Source organism: Onychomys torridus, chromosome 10, assembly GCF_903995425.1.
Source record: "Onychomys torridus chromosome 10, mOncTor1.1, whole genome shotgun sequence".
Lineage (NCBI taxonomy): Eukaryota > Metazoa > Chordata > Mammalia > Rodentia > Cricetidae > Onychomys > Onychomys torridus.
The window spans coordinates 25,405,416-25,428,086 of NC_050452.1; the positions used below are offsets into that span (position 1 = coordinate 25,405,416).

The 22,671-nt window shown below is 39.6% G+C and overlaps 1 protein-coding gene across 6 annotated transcripts in view; it reads left to right on the forward strand.

Annotated features, from left to right (window-relative positions):
• Mtmr3 (myotubularin related protein 3) overlaps positions 1 to 22,671 on the forward strand; it is a 125,149-nt gene that overhangs the window by 49,554 nt on the left and 52,924 nt on the right. For 4 of the 6 annotated variants that reach the window (XM_036200581.1, XM_036200584.1, XM_036200586.1 and 1 more), the window contains exons 3-4: positions 17,838 to 17,915; positions 22,529 to 22,618. In XM_036200581.1, coding sequence (XP_036056474.1) covers positions 17,913 to 17,915; positions 22,529 to 22,618 — 93 coding nt within the window. In that variant the 5' untranslated portion in view covers positions 17,838 to 17,912. Of the gene's footprint in view, positions 1 to 10,506; positions 10,572 to 17,837; positions 17,916 to 22,528; positions 22,619 to 22,671 lie in introns of all 6 variants that reach the window. The other 2 variants (XM_036200582.1, XM_036200583.1) reach the window with 2 other exon arrangements.

Genomic DNA, 22,671 nt, shown 5'->3' on the forward strand with positions numbered 1-22,671 from the left:
TGTGTAATTCTAGTGGGCAACCAATATAGTAGCATATTGTTTGGGGGAGACACATGGGCTTTCCTGACCAAACAATTCATAGAGAGATGATTTACCCAGGTACTGGGCTTTTCATTTTAGTAACTGGTGACTTCTGGGAACAGCTTTATCTACTCATACGGGGTATCTCTGTTGAAACTTTTTTGTCTTAAATTTTATTTTGTAAAATTTAAGTAGCAGGTTTCTTTACAGATTTTTAATATAAACACTTAGCGTTGGGTGACTCTACCCCCTAACATAATGTTCATTTCTCTGAGAAAATAAGAATTTTACTGGCCTACTCTTCAGCCTGTCCTCTCTTCAGTCACCATTAGGCAATGATCATGTCTCTTAGCATGGCGTGCAACAAATCACCTATAGCTAGACACCTATTCCCTATGCATCTAGTTTAACCACCCTGGACTACTTCCTAGCTTTCAGTTGTTCTCCAGTGTGTTCTTTTTCTTTATTCTGCTGTTTGTACCCTTCTTGTTCCCACTTTACTTTAAAGCTTGTAGTGTACATATACATAAAGACTATTTTGGGCACTGTCCTACCAAAGTCATTCTATCCCTGTAGGAGCATGCATTATCATCTATAGGATTGAGTGGCAATAGTAATGACTATAAAAAGATAATTTTGCTGCTAAGAATACTAAATATCTCATATGAAGTAGAGGCTTACAGAAATAATATGATTTACCCTTATGGTCATAACTTTAGTATAGGTTAGGCATTCTGAATCCCCAAATCCAACCTTAAGTGTTCCAAAGTCTGAAAGAACCCTGAAATCTGAACCCTGCTGGTCTGGTGCTCCACTTGAGCAGAATTAGAACTTATAGCTTCTACATGTTCAGTCATTACTTTATATCTATTTTCTTGAGACCATTATCTGTGCTTTTAGTCTAGTTAAATGAAAACTTTTTTTTTCTTTTAAAGATTTTTATTTATTTAGTATGTATACAGTGTTCCGCCTGCATATATGCCTGCACACCAGAAGAGGGCGCCAGATCTCATTGTAGATGGTTGTGAGCTACCATGTAGGTGCTGGGAATTGAACTCAGGACCTCTGGAAGAGCAGCCAGTGCTCTTAACCTCAGAGCCCTCTCTCCAGCCCCAAATGAAAACCTTTTATATAAGAGTTATTTTCAATTTCCTTTTAATAACTTTGTAGCTGGCATGGTGATTTATTCCTGTAATCATCACTTGGGAAGTTGAGGCTAAAAGCTCTGTGCCAGTTCTGGGTTACAGTTGTGAGTTCCAGGCCAGCCTGGGCTATAGTATGAGAGGAACAAAAAAAAAAAAAAAAAAAAAAAAAAAAAAACAAAACAAGAAAGGCCAACAAAAACCTTTATGTAGAAAAATTTATTTTCCTAGCCTGATGTGGTAGTGTACACCTGTAACCCATCATTTAGGAAGTTGAGGATCACAACTTTAAGGCCGGTCTGGTATAACAAAGCAAGACCCTCGTTCATTCCCAGGGAGGCCTGCCCTTAGGACCCATCCCTGGGCCCCAGCCGTTCTCAGGGAACATCTGCCCAACTTGGCCCCAGTTGCTGGCCAGCTGGCAGTGCCCCTGTGGGAAAGTTCCCCTTCTCTTAAGACCCCCAGCGGACCCTGCAATCTACATACCCTGCCCCCACCTACATCTGCCCAAGACCCCCGCCACTTCCTGAGGCTTGGAAACCAACCCCCAGCTCTTATCTGACACCCAGAGGGAGCTCTCATTGGGCCTAGAGAGAGAGTTCTCATTGGACCAAGAGTAACCTCAGGAGACAGGGAAACTGCCAGTCCTCATTAGACCAAGAGTAGTTTTCTGAGAAGTAGAATCTGCCACCTCTCATTGGACCAAGAGAGGCTCCCTAAAACACAGAATCTGTCAGCTCTGACTGGACAAAGAGCCCTGATAAGACCAAGAATGAATCCGTGAGTCACAGAATTAACTACTTGGGTTGACCCAAGAGCAGCTCCCTGAGACACAGAAGCTGCCTGCTCCAATTAGACCAAGAGCTAAGGTTAGACCCAGAAGGGCCCCCTGAGACATAGGCACAACAAGCACAGAGCAACTCGCTCAGACACAGGCAACTCTTTTACCTATATTAGACGAGGAGATGGGCAGACATCAAGACAGAAGTATATACACAAAATAAAATAAAGAGCAATACAGCATCACCAGAACCTAGCCTTCCTCCATCAGCAAGACCTGAATATCACAAGGTAGAAGAAGCAGAAGAAAGCAAACTTAAGAATAGCATCATAAAGATGCTAGAGGCCTTTCAAGAAAAAAAATCAAAAATGAAATTGAGGAAAAGATGGACAAAAAAAGTGGAGGAAATCAATATAGAAATTGGAAAAAAAAAGTCAAACAAAAAATGGGAAGAAATCTATAAAGAAATAGAGGAAAAGACAAATAAAAAAATTGCAAGAAAGCAATAAATCCCTTAAAGAAAACAATGAAAAAGCAATGAAACAGGTGAGGGAAACAGTTCAAGAAATGAAAAGGGAAATAGAAACAACAATGAAGAAGACACAAACAGAGGGAATGCTGGAAATAGAAAATCCTAGCAAGAGCAAGGCCCTGGGTTCAATCCTCAGCTCAAATAATAATAATAATAATAATAATAATAATAATAATAATAATAGGAATAGAGGAAGGAGAAGAATACCATCTCAAAGGCACAGAAAATATATTCAACAAGATCATAGAAGAAAACTTTCCTAACTTGAAGGAAATGCCTATGAAGATACAAGAAGCCTATAGAACACCAAACAGACTAGAACCCCCAAAAAAGTCCCCTCGCCACATAATAATTAAACAACTAAACCTACAGAATAAAGAAAGAATATTAAGAGAAGCAAAGGAAAAAGGCCAAGTGACTTATAAAGGCAAACCCATCAGAATAACACCCTATTTCTTAATGGAGACTTTGAAAGCCAGAAGGACCTGGACAGATGTAATGTAGACACTAAGAGACCATGGATGCCAGCCTAGACTAATATACCCTGCAAAACTTTCAATCATCATAGACCAAGTAAACAAGACTTAACAGCATAAAACCAGATTTAAACAATACTTATCCACAAATCCAGCCCTACAGAAAGCACTAGAAGGAAAATTCCAACCTAAGGAAGTCAGACATACCCACCAAAACACAGGCAATAGATAACCCCATAGCAGTAAACCCCAAAGAAGAGAAGTATACACACACACAACAACCAAAAGATAACAGAAATAAACAATCACTGGTCATTAATATCCCATAATATCAATGGACTCAATTCACCTATAAAAAGACACAGGCTAACAGAATGGATACGAAAGCAGGACCCATCTTTCTGCTGCATACAAGAAACACACTTCAAATTCAAAGATAGACACTATCTAAGAATAAAAGTCTGGGAAAAGTCTTTCCAGTCAAATATTCTCAAGCAAGCTGGTGTAGCCATCCTAATATCCAGCAAAATAGACTACAAACTAAAATCAATCAAAAGAGATCATGAAGGACATTACATACTTATCACATGAAAGATCCACCAAGATGAAGTTTCAATTCTGAACATTTATGCCCCAAACACAAGGGCACCCACATATGTAAAAGAAATATTACTAAAGCTTAAATCACATATAAAACCCCACAATTAGTAGTGGGAGACTTCAACATCCTACTCTCACCACTGAACAGATCTGCCAAATCGAAACTTAACAGAGAAATAAAGGACTTAACTGATGTTATGACTTAAATGGACTTAATCGATATCTACAGAACATTTCATCATAACAAAAAAGAATATACCTTCTTCTCAGCACCCCATGGAACCTTCTCTAAAATTGACCACATACTTGGCCACAAAGCAAATTTCAACAGATACAAAAAAATTGGAATAACCTCTTGTGTTCTATCAGACCACATGGTTTAAAGTTAGATTTCAAAAACAACAAAAATTACAGAAAGCCTACATTCTCATGGAAATTTAATAATGCTCAACTGAATCACCAATGGGTCAAGGAGGAAATAAAGAAAGAAATTTAAGACTTCCTAGAGATCAATGAAAATAAATACACCACATACCCAGATTTATGGGATGCTATGAAAGCAGTGCTAAGAGGAAAATTCATAGCACTAAATGCCCACATAAAGAAATTGGAGAAATCTTACACTAGTGACTTAACAGCACACCTGAAAGCTCTAGAACAAGAAGAAGCAAAGTCACCCAGGAGGAAATAGCCGCCAGGAAATAATCAAATTGAGAGCTGAAATCAGTAAACTAGAAATAAAGAGAACAATACAAAGGATCATTGAAACAAAGAGTTGGTTCTTTGAGAAAATCAACGAGATAGACAAGCCCTTATCCAAATTAACCAAAAGACAGAGAGAGCGCATCCAAACTAGCAAATCAGAAATGAAAAGGGAGACATAACAACTAACATTGAGGAAATCCAGAGAATCATCAGGTCATATTTCAAAAACTTGTACTCCACAAAATTGGAAAGTCTAAAAGAAATGGATAATTTCCTGGATAGGTACCACATACCTAAGTTAAATCAAGACCAGATAAACTATTTAAATAGACCAATAACTCCTAAGGAAATAGAAACAGTCATTAAAAGTCTTCCAACCAAAAAAAAAGCCCAGGACCAGTTTTAGCACAGAATTCTACCAGATTTTCAAACAGATAATACCAATACTCTTTAAATTGTTCCCCACAATAGAAAGAGAAGGAACGTTACCAAACTCCTTTTTTGAGACTACAGTTATCCTGATTCCCAAGCCAAACAAACATGCAACAAAGAACGAACTAGAGACCTATCTCCCTCATGAACATTGATGCAAAAATACTCAATAAAATACTGGCAAACAGACTCCAAGAACACATCACAACAATTATCCACCACGATCAAGTAGGCTTCATCCCAGGGATGCAAGGGTGGTTCAACATATGAAAGTCTGTCAATGTAATATACCATATAAACAAACTGAAAGAAAAAAAAAGACAACCACATGATCATCTCACTACATGCTGAAAAGGCCTTTGACAAAATCCAACACCCCTTCATGATAAAGGTCTTGGAGAGATCACGAATACAGGGAACATACCTAAACATAATAAAAGCAATTTACAGCAAGCCAACAGCCAACATCAAAGTAAATGAAGAGAAACTCAAAGTGATTCCACTAAAATCGGAAACAAGACAAGGCTGTCTTCTCTCCCCATACTTATTCAATATAGTACTTGAAGTTCTAGCCATAGCAATAAGACAACATAAGGAGATCAAGGGGATACAAATTGGAAAGGAAGATGTCAAGCTTTCACTGTTTGCAGATGTCAAGATAGTTTACCTAAGTGACCCCAAAAATTCCACCAAGGAACCCATACAGTTTATAAACACCTTCAGCAATGTAGCAGGATACAAGATTAACTCAAAAAAATCAGTAGCCCTCCTATATACAAATGACAAACAGGCTGAGAAGGAAATCAGAGATACATCACCCTTTACAATAGCCACAAATGTTATAAAATACCTTGGAGTAACTCTAAGCAAGCAAGTGAAGGACCTGTATGACAAGAACTTTAAATCCCTGAAAAAAGAAATTGAAGAAGATGTCAGAAAATGGAAAGATCTCTCATGCTCATGGATAGGTAGGATTAACATAGTAAAAATGGCAGTCTTATCAAAGACAGTCTTATCAAAGACAGTCTACAAATTCAATACAATTCCCATTAAAATCCTAACACAATTCTTCACAGACCTGGAATGAACAATACTCAACTTCATATGGAAAAACAAAAAACTCTGGATAGCCAAAAGAATCCTGTAGAATAAAACAACTTCTGGAGGCATCACTATCCCTGACTATAGAGCAACAGTAATAAAAATAGCTTGGTACTGGCATAAAAACCGACATGTGGACCAGTGGAACCGAACTGAAGACCCTGACATTAATCCGCACACTTATGAACATATGATTTTCAACAAAGAAGCCAAAGCTGTACAGTGGAAAAAAGAAAGCATCTTTTGACCGGCCACACTAGTGGAAGCCCATGAACTGTGGACTGGTGGTTGTGGAGCCCCCATGGGACTGGACTAGGCCCTCTGGATATGGAAGATGGTTGTTTTGCTTGAACTGCTTGGGGGGCACCCCCAGGCAGGGGGATTGGGACCTGTCCCTGGTCTATGGGCAGGCTTCTGGAATCTGGTGCCTGTTATGTGACACTTTGTACAGCCTTGGTGCAGTTGTAAGGGGCTTGGATCTGCCTAGGCTCAGTGTGCTGGGCTCTGCTGACTCCCTATGGAAGACCTCCATTTGGGTGATATGGGGATGTGGGGTGGCTTGGGAAAGAGAGCTGGGGGGTGAGAGGAGGGAGTAGGGGGGATCTGTGGGATAGTATGTGAAGTGAGTTGAAATTTCTTATTAAAGAAAAGTGAGGAAAAAAAAGAAAAGAAAAATGGAGGAAGATTGAAAAAAAAGTCTCAAAGTGGACTAGGCTACCATATCTTATTGAAGTGTGGCAGACTATAAAATTAAATTTTTTTCAAAGTATGGGTTTGTATGGCAGATGCTATAAGAAATATTAGGGCTGGGCGGTGGTGGCGCACGCCTTTAATCCCAGCACTCGGGAGGCAGAGCCAGGCAGATCTCTTGAGTTTGAGTGAGATCCAGGACAGGCACCAAAACTACATAGAGAAACCCTGTCTCGAAAAACCAAAAAAAAAAAAAAAAGAAAGAAAGAAAGAAAGAAATATATTAGGTTATTTCTTAATTGCTGGTATTTTAGTTTAATAATATTTGTGTACTCATTTAAAAAAAAAAAAAAGAAAGGACCTTCAACAAATGGTGCTGGCATAACTGGATGTCAACATGTAGAAGACTGCAAATAGATCCATATCTGTCACCATGCACAAAATGTAAATCCAAGTGGATCAAAGACCTCAACACAAATCCAGTTACTCTAAACCTGATAGAAGAGAAAGTAGGAAGTAGTTTTGAATGCATTGGCACCAGAGATCACTTTCTAAATATAACACTAGTAGCACAGACACTGAGCACAACAATTAATAAATGGGACCTCTTGAAATTGAGTTTTTGTAGGACAAAGGACACGGTCAACAAGACAAAACAACAGCCTACAGAATGGGAAAAGATCTTCACCAACCCTACATCTGACAGAGGCCTGATATCCAGAATATATAAAGAACTCAAGAAATTAGACATCAAAATGCCCAACAGTCCAATTAAGAAATGGGCTATAGAACTAAACAGAATTCTCAACAGAAGAAGCTCAAGTGGCTGAAAGACATTTAAGGAATTGCTCAACATCCTTAATCATCAGGGAAATGCAAATCAAAATGACTCTGAGACCATCTTATACCCATCAGAATGGCTAAGATCAAAAGACAGCTTATTCTGGATAGGATGTGGAGCAAGGGGAACACTACTACACTGTTGGTGGGAATGCAAGCTTGTACAGACACTTTGGAAATCAATATGGTGATTTCCTAGAAAACTGGGAACCTATCTCCCTCAAGACCCAGCTATACCACTCTTGGGCATATACCTAAGGAATGCTCAATCATACCACAAGGACACATGCTCAACTATGTTCATAGCAGCATTATTTGTAATAGCCAGTACCTGGAAACAACCTAGATGCCCTTCAACTGAAGAATGGATAAATAAAATGTGTTACATATACACAATGGACTACTACTCAGCAAAGAAAAACAATGACATCATGAGGTTTGCAGGCAAATGGATGGAACTAGAAAAAATCATCCTGAGTGAGGTAACCCAGACTTAGAAAGACAAACATGGTATGTACTCACTCGTAAGTGGATACTAGGTGTAAAGCAAAGGATAACCAGACTGCAACTCACAACTCCAGGGAGGCTACCTAGTAAAGAGGACCCTAAGAAAGACTCAGGGATCGCTCAACAACAGAGAAATGGATGAGATCTACATGAGCTGGATGTAAGGCGGGGTAATGGAGCACAAGGGTCGGGGAAAGAGAGCTTAGGGGAACAGGAAGTCCCAGCTAGATCAGGAACAGGGTGGGAGAACAAGGAAAGAGATACCATGATAAATGAAGACCCCATGGGAATAGGAAGAAGCAGAGTGCTAGAGAGGTCCTCAGAAATCCACAAAGATACCTCCATAATAGACTACTGGCAATGGTCGAGAGAAAGCCGAGCTGACCTATTCTGGTGATTGGGTGGCCGAACACCCTGTCATGATAGAACTTTCATCTAGTGACTGATGGAAGCAGATGCAGAGATCCATGGCCAAGCCCCAGGTGGAGCTCCAGAAAGTCCAACTGGCGAGAGAGAAGAGGGATTATTTGAGCAAGAAATATTGAGACCATGATTGGAAAAAGCACAGGGACAAATAGCCAAATTAGTGAAAACACATGAACTAGGAACCAATAGGTGAGGATCTCCCATGGAACTGGATCAGGCCCTCTGGATAAGTGAGACAGTTGATTAGTTTGAACTATTTAGGAGGCCCCCAGGCAGTGGGACTGGGATCTGTCCTTAGTGCATGAGCTGGCTTTTTGGAACCTAGGGCCTATGTATGCTGAGACATTTTGCTCAGCCTTGGTGTAGGGAGGAGGGTACTGGACCTGCCTCAACTGAATCTACCAGGTGGAGCTGAATTCCCAGGGAAGACCTTGCTTTGGACGAGGAGAGAATGGGGAGTGGATTGGGCGGGAAGGCTTGGGGGGGGGAGGAGGGAGGACAGGAGAACCCTTGGTTGATAAGTAAAATTAAATTAATTATTATAAAATAAAATAATAATTAAAAAACAAAGCAAGACCCTGTTTTATAAATAATATAAATATAAAATAAATGTTCTGAAGTATGAAAATGGAAATCTCGTCCTACTTTTTCCTTTTTGGGATAGGGTCTCATGTGTCCCATCTGGTTCTGACTTACTGTGTAGCTGAGGATGACTTTGAATTTCTAGTCTTTACATCCTACCTCCTGAGTGCTGGGTCATATCTGGGTGTCACCTATACCCAGTTGTTTTGGGATCTGGGGGAATGAAACTCAGGCCCTGTGCATACTCGGTTAGCATTCTCCTGACCCTTTTTCTAGAGGGATGGCCATTGTTTACCATTACTGTGTCTTTTTTTTCTGTGCACATACAAATGTACTTAGTAGTTGATGCAGATACTGCTTATGTGTAATTTATCTTTTTTTTTTTTTTTTTTTTTTGAGACAGGGTTTCTTTATGTAGCTTTGTTGCCTTTCCTGGATCTCGATCTGTAGCCGAGGCTGGCCTTGAACTCAACAGAGATCCGCCTGCCTCTGCCTCCCAAGTGCTGGGATTAAAGGTATGCGCCACAATGCCCAGCTCTTAATTTTTAAAATAACAGAATACTTACAATTTTCACCAAGTTGAGGCCTGGAGTGGTGATGTGCTCATAATCCTGGCGTTCAGGAGACTGAGGAAGGAGGATTATAAATTTGAGGTTGGCTTTGCCTGAATTTGCTGATCCTGCTTTGAAAGACAAACTAAAACAATTGAACAAAAGCAGTTTTTCAAGTTGATGACTGTGTTGGTGATTTTAGAGGAGTATATATGTGTACTGTTTATCAATAACCCTGTATACCTTCTCCACAAGGGTTATATTCTTTCATTCAATAAATTGTTTTAAGACCCAGTGCTATAGAAATAGTGACCTATATAGAGATGTATGGATAGGTTTTGTTGTTGTTTTCAAATGACTTTGGGTGTTAATGGAAAAATGGAAACACTATAAATGTATGACCAGGTAATCAGATTAGATTATGGTAGATTGAGATATAATGAAATGTTGAACTGCTATCCAAATATATGCATTTGATATAGGAAGGATTTGATTTACTATTAGAATAAAATAAATTAGAGAATAGTAAATATAGCATGATTCTCTTCCCTTCCACTTTTGAGGTTATATTATGTGTTTTTATATATGTATAGAGAAGCTTTTAAAATAAGTATAAAGTAGTTAACAGTGGCTGTAGTTAGGTGTGGGTGAAGTGAAGTATAGCAGAGGCAATTTAGTTATTAAAATAAGTTGCTAAGGTATTAGTTCACATATTGCCTAGTCACCTGTGTCTCTTCTCAAAAAGACATTGCCACCCTTAGCTATCATCACCCTTTCACTTCCATCTCCACCAGCACTAAGCATCACAAATCTATTTTCTGTCCTGTCAACAGTCTTACCAGATTTCACTGTTTTAGAACCCTATCATATGTCTTTTGTGAATGGCTTGATTTACTTAGTGTAATGTGTTCAAGGTTCATCTGTTCTTTAAATACAGCTGTGTAGCCCAGTATGCGGCATCCTGTTCATTCAGTCATCTATAGTGGTCATTTGGATTGCTTTCCACCCTTGGGCTATTTACATAGATAGAAATTTTCATGTAGATGTCTTTTGTTTTCTTGGTTAGATATGTAGAAGTGGACTTGCTGTGTCTCACAATAACTATGTTTTATCATTTGAGGGTGAACCTACCAGTTTTCAAAGAGGCGGTGCACTGTTGTACATTCCTGCTGGCATTGGGAGAGGGTAATTGTTTACTCTTTACATATATTTTTTTTAACAGTTTCTTAAAAGGAACATGTAATGCTATTACAACTAAAACATGAGATGTTTAAGGTGCTTACCAGACTAACCGTTTCTTCCTTTTGTGCTCAGAGTATGTAACTACCATGCTGGGGTTCATGTTTTTTAGCTGAGGTGCTTCATTTATCACTCTTTCCTGAGGATTGGTTCAATTTGGTCTTTGTACTTTTAAAGGGAACTGTTAGTGGTTGCTTAGTTCTTACTGATTGCAAACTTATTCATGATCTTTGCTTATGAATTTGGAATTCCTGTAGTAACTTCATTTTTTCTTGGTTGATTAAAACAGCACCTCTTATTATGGGACCTTTCTCCTCAGGGAAGAGATTGGACCTTGGGCCTCATGCATGCTAAGCAAGTTATTCTAACACAGAGCTATATCCTACCCCCTATTTTGAACTGTTTTTTATGTGTTTATTATTCCCTTCCTGAATTATAAATTCTCTAATCTTGCTTAGCTCCCATAGCCAGGCTTTTTTTTTTTTTTTTTTTTTGAGCAGAGGATCGAACCCAGGGCCTTGCGCTTGCTAGGCAAGCACTCTACCACTGAGCTAAATCCCCAACCCCAACAGCCAGGCTTTTAATGTGCACTCCTGTTAACATTTCCATAAGTATCTGAAATACTGTTCAGATCCTTAATGTTTTTTTTGTCTCTACTGCCCTGCCTCTGTTCTAAATAGAAATACCATCCTTTTCATAACATTGTTTCCTGGTTGTTTTTATTGTTTTCCTTCTCTTGTCCATTTACCACACACCAGCTAGAGTGATCTTAAAAGCAGACCCTGTCAATCTGCAGTTTGAAACCACTCAGTGGTGTTTATTGTGCTTGGAGTGGAGTCTTTACCCTAGAGTTTGTGTCCCATCTTTTCTCTGTGCAACACTCCACCTTCAAGTTTTGTGACTTTCTCATCCAGTCAGCACATTTTAGCCTAAGTGCTTAGTTTTTTAAATACGTAGGTTTTTGCTGGGTCAGGAACACATGATGTTCCCTATGCCTTTTCTGATTGATCATCTTTAATTAAAGTAGGCCTCTTGCATCCTTTTAAATGTACTGTGTCTTATCATTTTGGTTTCCTTCGTTATACAATTTGTAATTATTATTATATTTTCTTTCTTTTGTATTGGAATAAAAGCTGCCTGGATGAAGGCGCCAACACATTGGCATTCTGTGAGACATGAGAAGGGTGGCATTCTGTGAGACATGAGAAGGGTGGGTGTGCCTGTGTGTGTGTGTGTATTACTGGGGATTAAACCTGGAGCTTTATGTGTGCTAGGCAGACACTCTGCTATTGAGTTGTGTTCCAAGTTAATTTTTATTGACTGATTTTTTTCAGGGTCATTATTTGTTATAAGAAATGGAAGACATCATCTTGGAGTAAATACTTTAAATTGAGTACTACTTTCACAGGATTTCTGTACTTATTAAAAAGTTAGGCCAGACTGGGCAGGTAGTGCTTGCCTTTAATCCCAGCCAGCACTTGGGAGGCAGAAGCAGGCGAATCTCTGTGAGTTTGAGGCCAGCCTCGTCTACAAATTGAGTTCCTGGATAGGCTCCAAAGCTATACAGAGAAACTCTGTCTCCAAAAGCCCAAACAAACAAACAAATAAATGTGTAAATATTTTTTTAAAAAAGCTAGGCCAGACATGGTGGTGCACACCATCACTACAGAGTCAGGCAGGAGGATTTTGAGTTTGGGCCCAGCCTTGGCTTAAGTAGCGAGTTCCAGAAAGACCCTGGGAAATATAGCTTATGTGTATATGATATGCTTACTTGTCAGGAGTTTATGTTGTAGCTGGTCTTGATTTATAGTTCATTGTCATTGATGTTGACTACATTTTATTTGTTATATCTAGCTCTGTGATACTTGTATGCTTCCCTAAATTTTCTCTGGAAACTTGGAAAAATGTTAAAAAATGTTTAATTATGTGCATTTTGATAAGTATATTGTGTTAACATTTTTATGATAGGTGAAATCTTGACTCTCTAAATTAGTTCATCTTTTTTCAGTATGTGTATATGTGTGTGTGTGTGTGTGTGTGTGTGTGTGTGTGTGTATACATATATATGCTTAATTGCTAAAGCATGTGGAATTATTGGGGCATTTCTCAATATGAATACAATGTGTATGATAAGTCAGTGTCTTTGTGTGATGAATATTAGGAATTTCTGCTAGCTGTATGGAGTTATCCTGTGCTGTAGAGCATTAGAAATTGTTCCTCTTAATCCCGGGACTCCTATATTCACTAACCATCTCTTTCATCTTCCTCCCCAACTGTCTCAGGTTCTAGGGACAGCTATTCTGTTTCCTACTTCTTTGAGATCAAAATTTTAGTTTGCATGAATATTAAGTGGAGAAAAAAGTAATAAAAAATACAGTTTTTGTTTTTTCTGTTTCTAACCGATTTCTCTTAATGTAATGCCCTTTAATTCTATTACATTGCTACAATGACAGTGGCCAACTGGTGTTCCTTTGCATGTATAATTATTCATTCCGTGGACATCAAGGTTGATCCCATAGCTTGTATATCATGAATAGAGATCAAATAAACATAGAAATGCAGCTAAAGCTTCAACATACTGTTTTCAGTTCCTTTGTAAACTTAAAAAGTATTGAGATAGCTCACCCTGTTTGAAAGTAGAGAAAAGAACTTAATCTCTACTTACCCCTCTCACGGTCCTGAAAAGTTATCAGCTCATGGTCCATTTTGTTTCACGGATACACTCCATTCTAAATATACCTTGTTTTCCCCTTCGTCTGTGTGTATTTTAGTGATATATTTAAGAGATGGATCCCTTAAGAAAAAACCTAAAACCATGTGCAAAAAATCCATAATCATAGCTGTGTGTGTGTGTGTATGTGTGTGTGTGTGTGTGTGTATGTGTATAACGTTGATGAGGTGTTTAATGTCATCAAGTATTATGTTGTCAGAGTTCTCAAAATGTTTCAGTTTGTTTTTATACTCTGAATAAAATTTGAATTAGGATCCAGATAATGTTCTTATGTTGCATTTGGTTGAAAGGGTTGTTTGAGTTTCTTAGAGCTATTTATTTTTACTTTATGTATATGAGTGTTTTTTGGATGTATGTATATGCACCACATGCATGCATGCTTGGTGACCACGAAGGCCAGAAGAAAATGTCAAATCTCTTGGAACTGGAGTGACAGATGGTTGTTAACACCATGTGAGTGCTAGGAACTGAACTCAAGTCCTCTCTGCAAGAGCATCAAGTACTCTTAACTGCTGAGGCATGTCTCCAGCCCTGACTATAGCTTCTGACTTTATAAGCTTCCCTTTCAACCCTTTTGTCTGGAAAAGAATTTGCGGGTAATTTCGTTTATAGACCAGATCATTATTTACTTCTTATAATTTTCTGGCAGTCATAAAAGTGGTGTTTGATTCTTTAACTACTTGTTTCTACATAAGTTTTATTTGTTTATCTATATATGAAAGGCAGGGTATCACCCTCCCACCCACCCACCCACTCACCCACCCACCCACCTACCTACTTACCTACCTACCTGTGCTGGGATTTTTTTTTTTTTTTGAGACAGGGTTTCTTTGTGTAGTTTTGGCGCCTTTCCTGGAACTCACTCTGTAGACCAGGCTGGCCTCAAACTCACAGAGGTCCACCTGCCTCTGCCTCCCAAGTGCTGGGATTAAAGGCGTGTGTCACCACTGGATCCCCTGGCCTGTGCTGGGAATTTAATGGAGGGCCTCGCATTGCACATGCTAAGCAAAGCCCTATACATTGAGGTAGATTTCCAGCCCAGGCTGATTCTTAACCAAGTTTTAAAAACAATAGGTTGTTTCTCTAAGCATCTCCAGTTGGTATGTATTAGATAATGTGTTTTGTTATGGATTTATATTTAAACATAGTGAAACTCAGTCCATTGTATTTAACTTTGTGTGTGTGTGTGTGTGTGTGTGTGTGTGTGTGTGTGTAAACTACTCCATTTTTGCCAGTGAATCTCTTTAGATTGACTCATGAATATTCTTCTTCCTCTTTTAAAAAAATTATTTTTTTAAATAAAAATTTCAATTTTTATTTTATATGTATGGGTATTTTGGCTACATATATGTCTGTATACAATGTATGTGTCTGGTGCCCATGGAGGCCAGAAGAAGACAGTCGAGTCCCTAGAACTGAGTTACAGATGGGTATGAGTGACCATGTGGGCCTTGGGAATTCAACTCAAGTCCTCTAGAAGAGCAGCCAGTGCTCTTAATCCCTGACTCATCTCTCTTGCTACTTCCTAATTTTTTTTTTTATCATGTGCCTTTTTATGTGTGTGTGAACGTATGATACATGTGTATGGGTGCCCTTGGAGGAGAAGGGTAGCATATCTCCTGGAGGAGGAACAACAGAAAGTTCCCAGCTGCCTGATATGATGCTGGGAGTAGAACTCGGGTCCTCTGGAAGAGTAATACATGTTCTTAATCACTGAGCCAACTCTCTAGTCATTTTTTGTTACATTGTTTCTATTTTATTTTATTTTTTAAGATTTATTTACTTATTATGTATACAGTGTTCTTCCTGCATGCATCCCTGCAGGTCAGAAGAGGGCACCAGATTTCATTACAGATGGCTATGAGCTACCATGGTTGCTGGGAATTGAACTCAGGACCTCTGTAAGAACAGCCAGTGCTCTTAACCGCTGAGCCATCTCTCCAGCCTGCATGAATGTTTTATAAGTCTTAAAATCCCTCCCTCCCTCCCTCCCTCCCTCCCTCCCTCCCCCCTCCCTCCCTCCTCTCTCCCTCCTCCCTCCCTCCTTCCTTCCCTCCCAAAAGGGTCTTTCCCCTGGCTGTCCTGGAACTTGTTCTGTAGACCAGACTGGCCTCTAACTCAGAGATCTGCCTGCCCCTCCATCCCAAGTGCTGGCGTTAATGGCATATGCTACCACACTTCGGCCTGATTTTTAATTTTCTTCATTTTATATTTTTCTTTTTGTTTTTGAGGTGGGTTCTTGTTGTGTTAGTCTCCATCTCCTGGGCTCAAGTGATACTCTAGCTCCCAGAGTATCTGGGACTACAGTTATGCAGCACTGAGCCCAGCTTCTTAGTGTACAAGTTTTTTTTTTTTTATATTTATTTATTTATTATGTATACAGTGTTCTGTCTGCATGTATGCCTGAAGGCCAGAAGAGGGCAACAGATCTCATTACGGATGGTTGTGAGCCACCATGTAGTTGCTGGGAATTGAACTCAGGACCTCTGAAAGAACAAGCAGTGTTCTTAACCACTGAGCTATCTCTCCAGACCCCAGTGTACAAGTTTTGTGTAGACATATGCTTTCAGTTCAGTTGGGTATGTACCCAGCAGTGAAATTGATGGGAAATCTGACTGTATAGCCTTATCAGGAGCAGCCAAACTGTTTTCACAGAGATGCACTTCTGAGGATTTCATAGTCTACCTGCATTCTATACACGTGTACATACTTTAAAATGTGTCTGTTCATGTTTGTGTGCAGGTGTACTTGTGTGAAAACCTTAGGTAGCATCTTCAGAAATGCGTCTACTTCCTTGGAGACAGGGTCTCAGTCTCTGTCTTTCTGTCTCTGTCTCTCCTCTCTTTTCTCTTCTTGTGACAGAGTTTCTCTGTGTGACCCTGTTTGTCCTGGAACTTCCTCTGTAGACAGGCTGACCTTGAACTTAGAGATCCGCCTATCCCAGAGGCAGGGTCTCTTGCTATTTCTTATTAGCCTGAAGTTCACCAACTAGGCTAGATTGGCAAGTCAGTGAGCCCCAGGGAGTGGTTTGATTACAAGTGTGTGCCACTGTGCCCAGCTGTTTACATGAGTGTTGGGGCTCACACTCAGGTCCTTACTCTTTAAGTTGAGCACTTAATGACTGAGCCATCTCCCCAGCTTCTCTTACCTGTATTTTTGACATTAATGTCTTGGCACTGGAGTTATGTCTTTAGTTGTTAAATAATTTGAACATACATCAAATTTATGTCTGTGTTAGTTAAGATAGAACAGTTTGAGTTATAAGTATACAGCTCAGTGGTGGGAGACTTGCCTATTATGTGACCATGCCCTGGGTTCATTTCACAACTACATAAGACAACAACAAAAATAGTACAGTAGTTTAAATATGTGGATGATGCTGTCACTTTCAGCTGGATAAGTAATAGTCATCTGAAACAAACTTGGTTTCTCTGTGTTCTTTCTCTCCATCACTTATGGGGTGAGGAGTCCACTTTTCTTACGGGTATCCTGCATCATCAGGAAAGTCCTTTCTTCTAGTTGCTGAGGCAGAAAGTGTGGTACCGTTCTCTTACATTTCATGGATCAGCTCGGTGTGTGTGTGTGTGTGTGTGTGTGTGTGTGTGTGTGTGTACGTGTGTACGCACGCCTAGTCACTTTAGAGACTCTGGGGAATCTGTCAACACTACGTAAGTCTGGTGTGTGTTGTCGGATTGTCACTTTCAGCAGCTCTCAGTGGCTTCTTTTGCCCCTTGTCTCCAGCTGCACCTAGTCCCCAGCCCCTGCCAGAGCACTCTGTTAAAGTAAGCCTCTTCTCACAGCAGCAGAGGCACACAGCACAGCACAGCCTTGGCCCTGTCATTCCTTTGCCGTTCTCTTTAATGCTGCTCCAACAGCTCTTAGGCTGAGTATTGAAGTTCAGACTCCCCAAATACCATCTTTTTTTTTTTTTTTTTAAATTAAACTTCAGCAAATAAAAAACAATGGGGTAAACTATTCAGAGAAAGGAGCTTTTAGGGAAGGTGTGAGCACTGTCAGTAGCCCACCTTTGCATTTTTAGTTGGATGTTCAGGTGAAAGGATTATAGTAGTTCAAAATATCAGGTAAGCACAGACTATCAGGATAATAAGGCAACTGATTCATATTGTTGTCAATTTGTTTCCATAGATGAGGAGATCCATTTTCAGTAAGAGAAGCCATACAAACATCCTGAAACATCAGTAGAATATTGTGTTTGCAGGTTGATTTTTAATTATTGCTTTTTTGTATCTTTCTTGCAAGATTTAGAACATTTGAAAATTACTCTCAACACAAGATTGTCAGTGTTTGCCACTTTTCTTATAGAACTAGTTAAAGTTAGGAGTATTTTCACAAAGGTATTATTCAGTTTAGAACTAATGTTGATCAGGTCTGTATATGCAGTCTTTTTAATTAGGGTATGGCCAATTAGGGGTAAAACTATTGCCAATTTTGCCTCTCTTTTTGTCTTCCTAAAATAAAAGGTCTCAAGCTGAAGAGAAAGAAGAGTGTTGTTAGAGACTGGAGAAGGACGGGGTCTCTCCTGCCCTGGCCTGGTCATGGTAAGCACAGAGATAAGGAATTAGAGTTGGACTTTTGTTTTGATGAAATGCGAACACTAATACATCTGTTTGTTTTGTAAGAAATAATTTCATTTCCCCCCATTTCCTAATTATCTCTATCTGTTTGTCACTTCCTCACTACCAATCTAGTGTGGACAGAGGAGCTACATTTATGGTAGCAGAGTCCTGAGAGCTAGATATGTAGCACGTCTTAAGTCAGTCAGAGACTCTAGGATTCTTGTTTCTTCCTTTACTAGCTGGCTTGGAGGTAGAGCTCAGTGCTAAACGACATGCTGTTGCATGTGGGAGGCCCCAGGTTCACTTCTTCCGCTCCTGAAAATAATGTTAGGAAGCAAGACATGTGGAAATGATTTGTATGTGTTTGCTTGGCGCGTGAAGAGAGCTGTGAGATGACCACTCACACAGTTTCCTTTATTTTACTTATAGAATTGTGAAACGTGGTAAAATGTGTTGCAAAATAAGCATATATTACAGAATGGTTAAATTGAGCTAATGAACATACACTATCACACATAGTACACATTTTATATGAATTTGTTTTCTGGATGGCAACAATTCCCTGCCTTTCCTATTGTGCCTTTAAGATTCTTTTGGCTGCATAGCAGATGGGCAGCTATGCACACCTAGCCCATACCTTTCCTTGAAGAACACAATGGGCATTTGAGTGGCGTGTGGGCCATTTAATATAACACTGTCTGATTTGTTTGTTTTTGTTGTTAATCTCGTGGTAGTTCCTAGACCCAAAATGTTTTGTGCTGGTGCACAAAGAGGGGATTGAAAATAGCATGTTAATTTCAAGCTTCATTAGGGACGTGTGGAAAATGCTTTTCACAATTAAAAACAAAACAGCAACAACCACCCCTGCCCACTTAGTTATGTTGTAATGTCACATTAAAAGGAAGAGGAAGGTAATTTCTTCCTTTTTAAAGGTGGACCAGCGTTCTCTTAATTTGTGGGAATCACAGTTTTCTGATTTAATTTTGTACTCAAAGCATGATGATGTTTTACTGTTTTTTATTTGAAGTATGCAGTTTTTGTTTTCCACAGTTTTCAATGAGCTAATATTGACATGGTATGCATGCCAGTGCCAGTGAACAGCAATTAGGCACCAAAGCAGCTCTGCTCTACACTGAGTGCTTGTCCTTCACTGTGTACCAGGTAGCCAGCTGTACAGTCCTTTTCCTGGTACTGCTGAGGTCTCTGTGGTGTCTAGTACGGTCATCTGGGGATCCCAGTAGTTATGGAGCAGTGTGACTATACATCATAAAAGATCTGTCTTAGTAACTGTTCTGTTGCTGTGAAGAAACAGCATGGCTGTCATTGTTAGAATTTTCATTGCTCTGCAGAGACAACATGACCACAACAACTCTTTTTTGGGGGGCAGGGGGGGTGTTTCGATACAAGATTTTGCCATGAACTTTTGGTGCCTGTCCTGGATCTCACTCTGTAGATGAGGCTGCCTTCAAACTCACAGTTATCCACTTGGCTCTGCTTCCTGAATGCTGAGATTAAAGGTGTATGCCACCACTGCCTGGCCCACAACAACTCTTATAAGGAAAACATTTAATTGGGGTGGCTTGCTTACAGTTTCAGAGATTCAGTCCATTATCATCATGATGGGCAGTTTGGTGGTGTACAGGCAGACATGGTGCTGGAGCTGAGAGTGCTATGTCTTGCAGGCAACAGGAAGTCAACTGACTGCCACAATGAGGGAAGCTTGAGCAAAAGAGATCAAAAGCCCATCCCCCCAATGACACACTTCTTCCAACAAGGCCACACCTCCTAATAGTGTCATTCCCTTTGGGGGCCATTTTCTTTCAAACAACCACAATGACCAAGGCAACTTAAAAAAGAAAGCATTTAATTGGGAGTTTGCTAACAGTTTTAGAGGTTTAGTCCATGACTCTCATGGTAGGGAGCATAGTGGCAGATGGCAGGCATGGTGCTGAAATGGTAGCTGAGAGCTTTTGGAACCTCAAAGCCCACCCCTAGTGACACAGCTCCTCCAACTAGACCACACCTTCTAATCCTTCCCAAACAGTTCCACGAACTGGGAACCAAGCATTCAAATACATGAGCCAATGGGGGACATTCCCATTCAGACTACCCCAGGATCATTCTAGCAAATTTAAAAAAAAGTTATCAGCCCACCCCCAGTGACACACCTCCTCCAACAAGGCCACACATCCAAATCCTTCCCAAACAGTTCCACCAACTAGGAACCAAGCATTCAAATATATGAGCCAATAGGGATCATTCTCATTCAGACTACTCCAGGATCATTCTAGCAAAAATTTTAAAAAGTTATCATTTAGAATTTAGAATTTTAGCTGGTTGGGGATTTAGCTCAGTGGTAGAGTGCTTGCCTAGCAAGTGCAAGGCCCTGGGTTCGATCCTCAGCTCCAAAAAAAAAAAAAAAGAGAGAGAGAGAGAGAAAGAAAAAAAAAGAATTTAGAATTTTACCATGAGAATTCATGGCTGTGTGCATTGTTTTCTGATGGTCCATGTCATTCATTCACATGTATGTACAAGTGTATATATAAGTAATTATGCTGGGCGGTGGTGGTGCACGCCTTTAATCCCAGCACTGGGGAGGCAGAGCCAGGTGGATCTCTGTGAGTTCGAGGCCAGACTAGGCTACCAAGTGAGTTCTAGGAAAGGCGCAAAGCTACACAGAGAAACCCTGTCTCGAAAAACCAAAAAAAAAGTAATTAGTCTTATAACACAAGGTTCAATCTTGCTATTATTATTTAAACATTTTCTCATTCGTTTGTTGGAATACTGATAATCGTTTTGTTAGCTATGTAATTCTTTGAAATTGTTGAGTCATCGATTCACTTTACTATAAATAGTATTGCTTTATCATTAAATTTTTGTCCTTAATCTAGTTTTTTATAGAAAATTCTGGAACCCTGAATTTTTGTTTTTTTTTTAAAGATTATTTTTCATTTATTTTTTGACAATTTCATATACGTACACTGTTTTGATGATATTCAACCACACTTTGCCCCCGCCCCCCCAATTCCATCTGAACCTCTCCAATACCTTCCTTACAACTTCATCATCTCTTCCTCCTAGATATCTTTGGTTTTCAAAGGATTTTAAATGAGACTTGTGTGTCTTTTGAGAGATCGGTGATTAGGCAGATGTTTCCAGGATTGTTACTTGTTCCCAATAGGACTCTCCAGTCTATGTAAGGAGAAGGAACTACACACAGCTGCAAATTCAAGGGATATATACAGAGTTTCCAGGCCAGCCTAAGCTACAGTGTGAGACCCTGTCTGTAGAGAACAGAAAACCAAAAAATTTTCTGTGTAGTACTTGGTTACCATGCTTGAGGCCCCGATTTGATCCCCAGTAAAGTGGGAATGGAGGGGATACTGACTGTGAGCAGAGTTCATCATAACCTAGAGCCAGGCTTTCTCATAGACTATGTTTCTCTTGGGCCTCTCTGTACTGTAACACCTAGAGTGTAAAGGAGCTGATTTTGAGAGTGGGTGACTTCCTACTTTGAAGTTGCCTTAACTAGAAGAAACCTGCTTGGTAGAAGAAGGCAGAATGAACTTGGAAAGTGGTTTACACCATTTTAAATTTTGGAAATTTGGTTCTTAGTTTTTTGTTTCTTCGTTTTCTTTTTAAAGCACACTTAAAAAAGATTTATTTATTTATTATGTATACAGTGTTCTGCCTGCGTGTACACCAGAAGAGAGCACCAGCTCTCATTACAGATGGTTGTGAGCCACCATGTAGTTGCTGGGAATTGAACTCAGGTCCTCTGGAAGAGCAACCAGTGCTCTTAACCTCTGATCCATCTCTCCAGTCCTAAAGCACACCTTTTTGAAGCTTTTTGTTGTGCAGATACTGTACAAAGGATATATGGTGTAGCAGACTTCTATTCACCACTTAACAGTTTCATGAATTATCAATTCATAGATCTCCTGTTTCATTTATTCCTCATTCACTTCTTTCTTATACCCCTTAATTATGTTGAAGTGAATTCCAACCATCATTTTTTATTCTTAAGTAATTAAGTATGTATTTCTCAAAAATAAAAATGTAAGATTATAACATAAAGAGCAATTACTGCTTCTTGGTTTCTTTCAAAAGGCACCACAGCCTCTTGGTGCCCACAGATGGTAATGCCTGATACTTTATGCATCAGTGTGTCCTCAGATTAGGGATACTATAATAATCAGACTTCTGTTCCTATCACAAAAGCCTGAGAGAAGTCAACTAAAAAGGAGGAGAAAAGAATTATTTTGGCTGACAGTCTTGTTCAGTTGGCCCTGGTATAATATCAAGGTAGGAACATGTGATGGAATGCCCACTCACCTAATGGAGCCCAGAAAACAGAGAAGGGTTTAGGTCCCTCTATTGTCCTCTTCCTTGTATTGCCTCTCAGAGTTTCTAACTCCCTGCTAACAGTGCTGTGTGCTAGCATCAAAACCTTGAACATGTGGGCCTTTGGGGAATCCTTATCCAAACCACACAATACCTAATCTTGTGAATATGTAAGTAAACATACTAGAAAAAAATTAAATATAGATGATAAGTTGAAGTTTGAAAATTATTTAAACATTGGGGATTTCCAGGATGAAGAGATGCGGCATAGCCTGGAGTGCATCCAAGCCAATCAGATTTTTCCCAGGAAGCAGCTGATTCGGGAGGATGAGAATCTTCAGGTAATTACAGGCCATTTTTGACTGTGTAATATGTGTTTAGCATTGCAGTGATG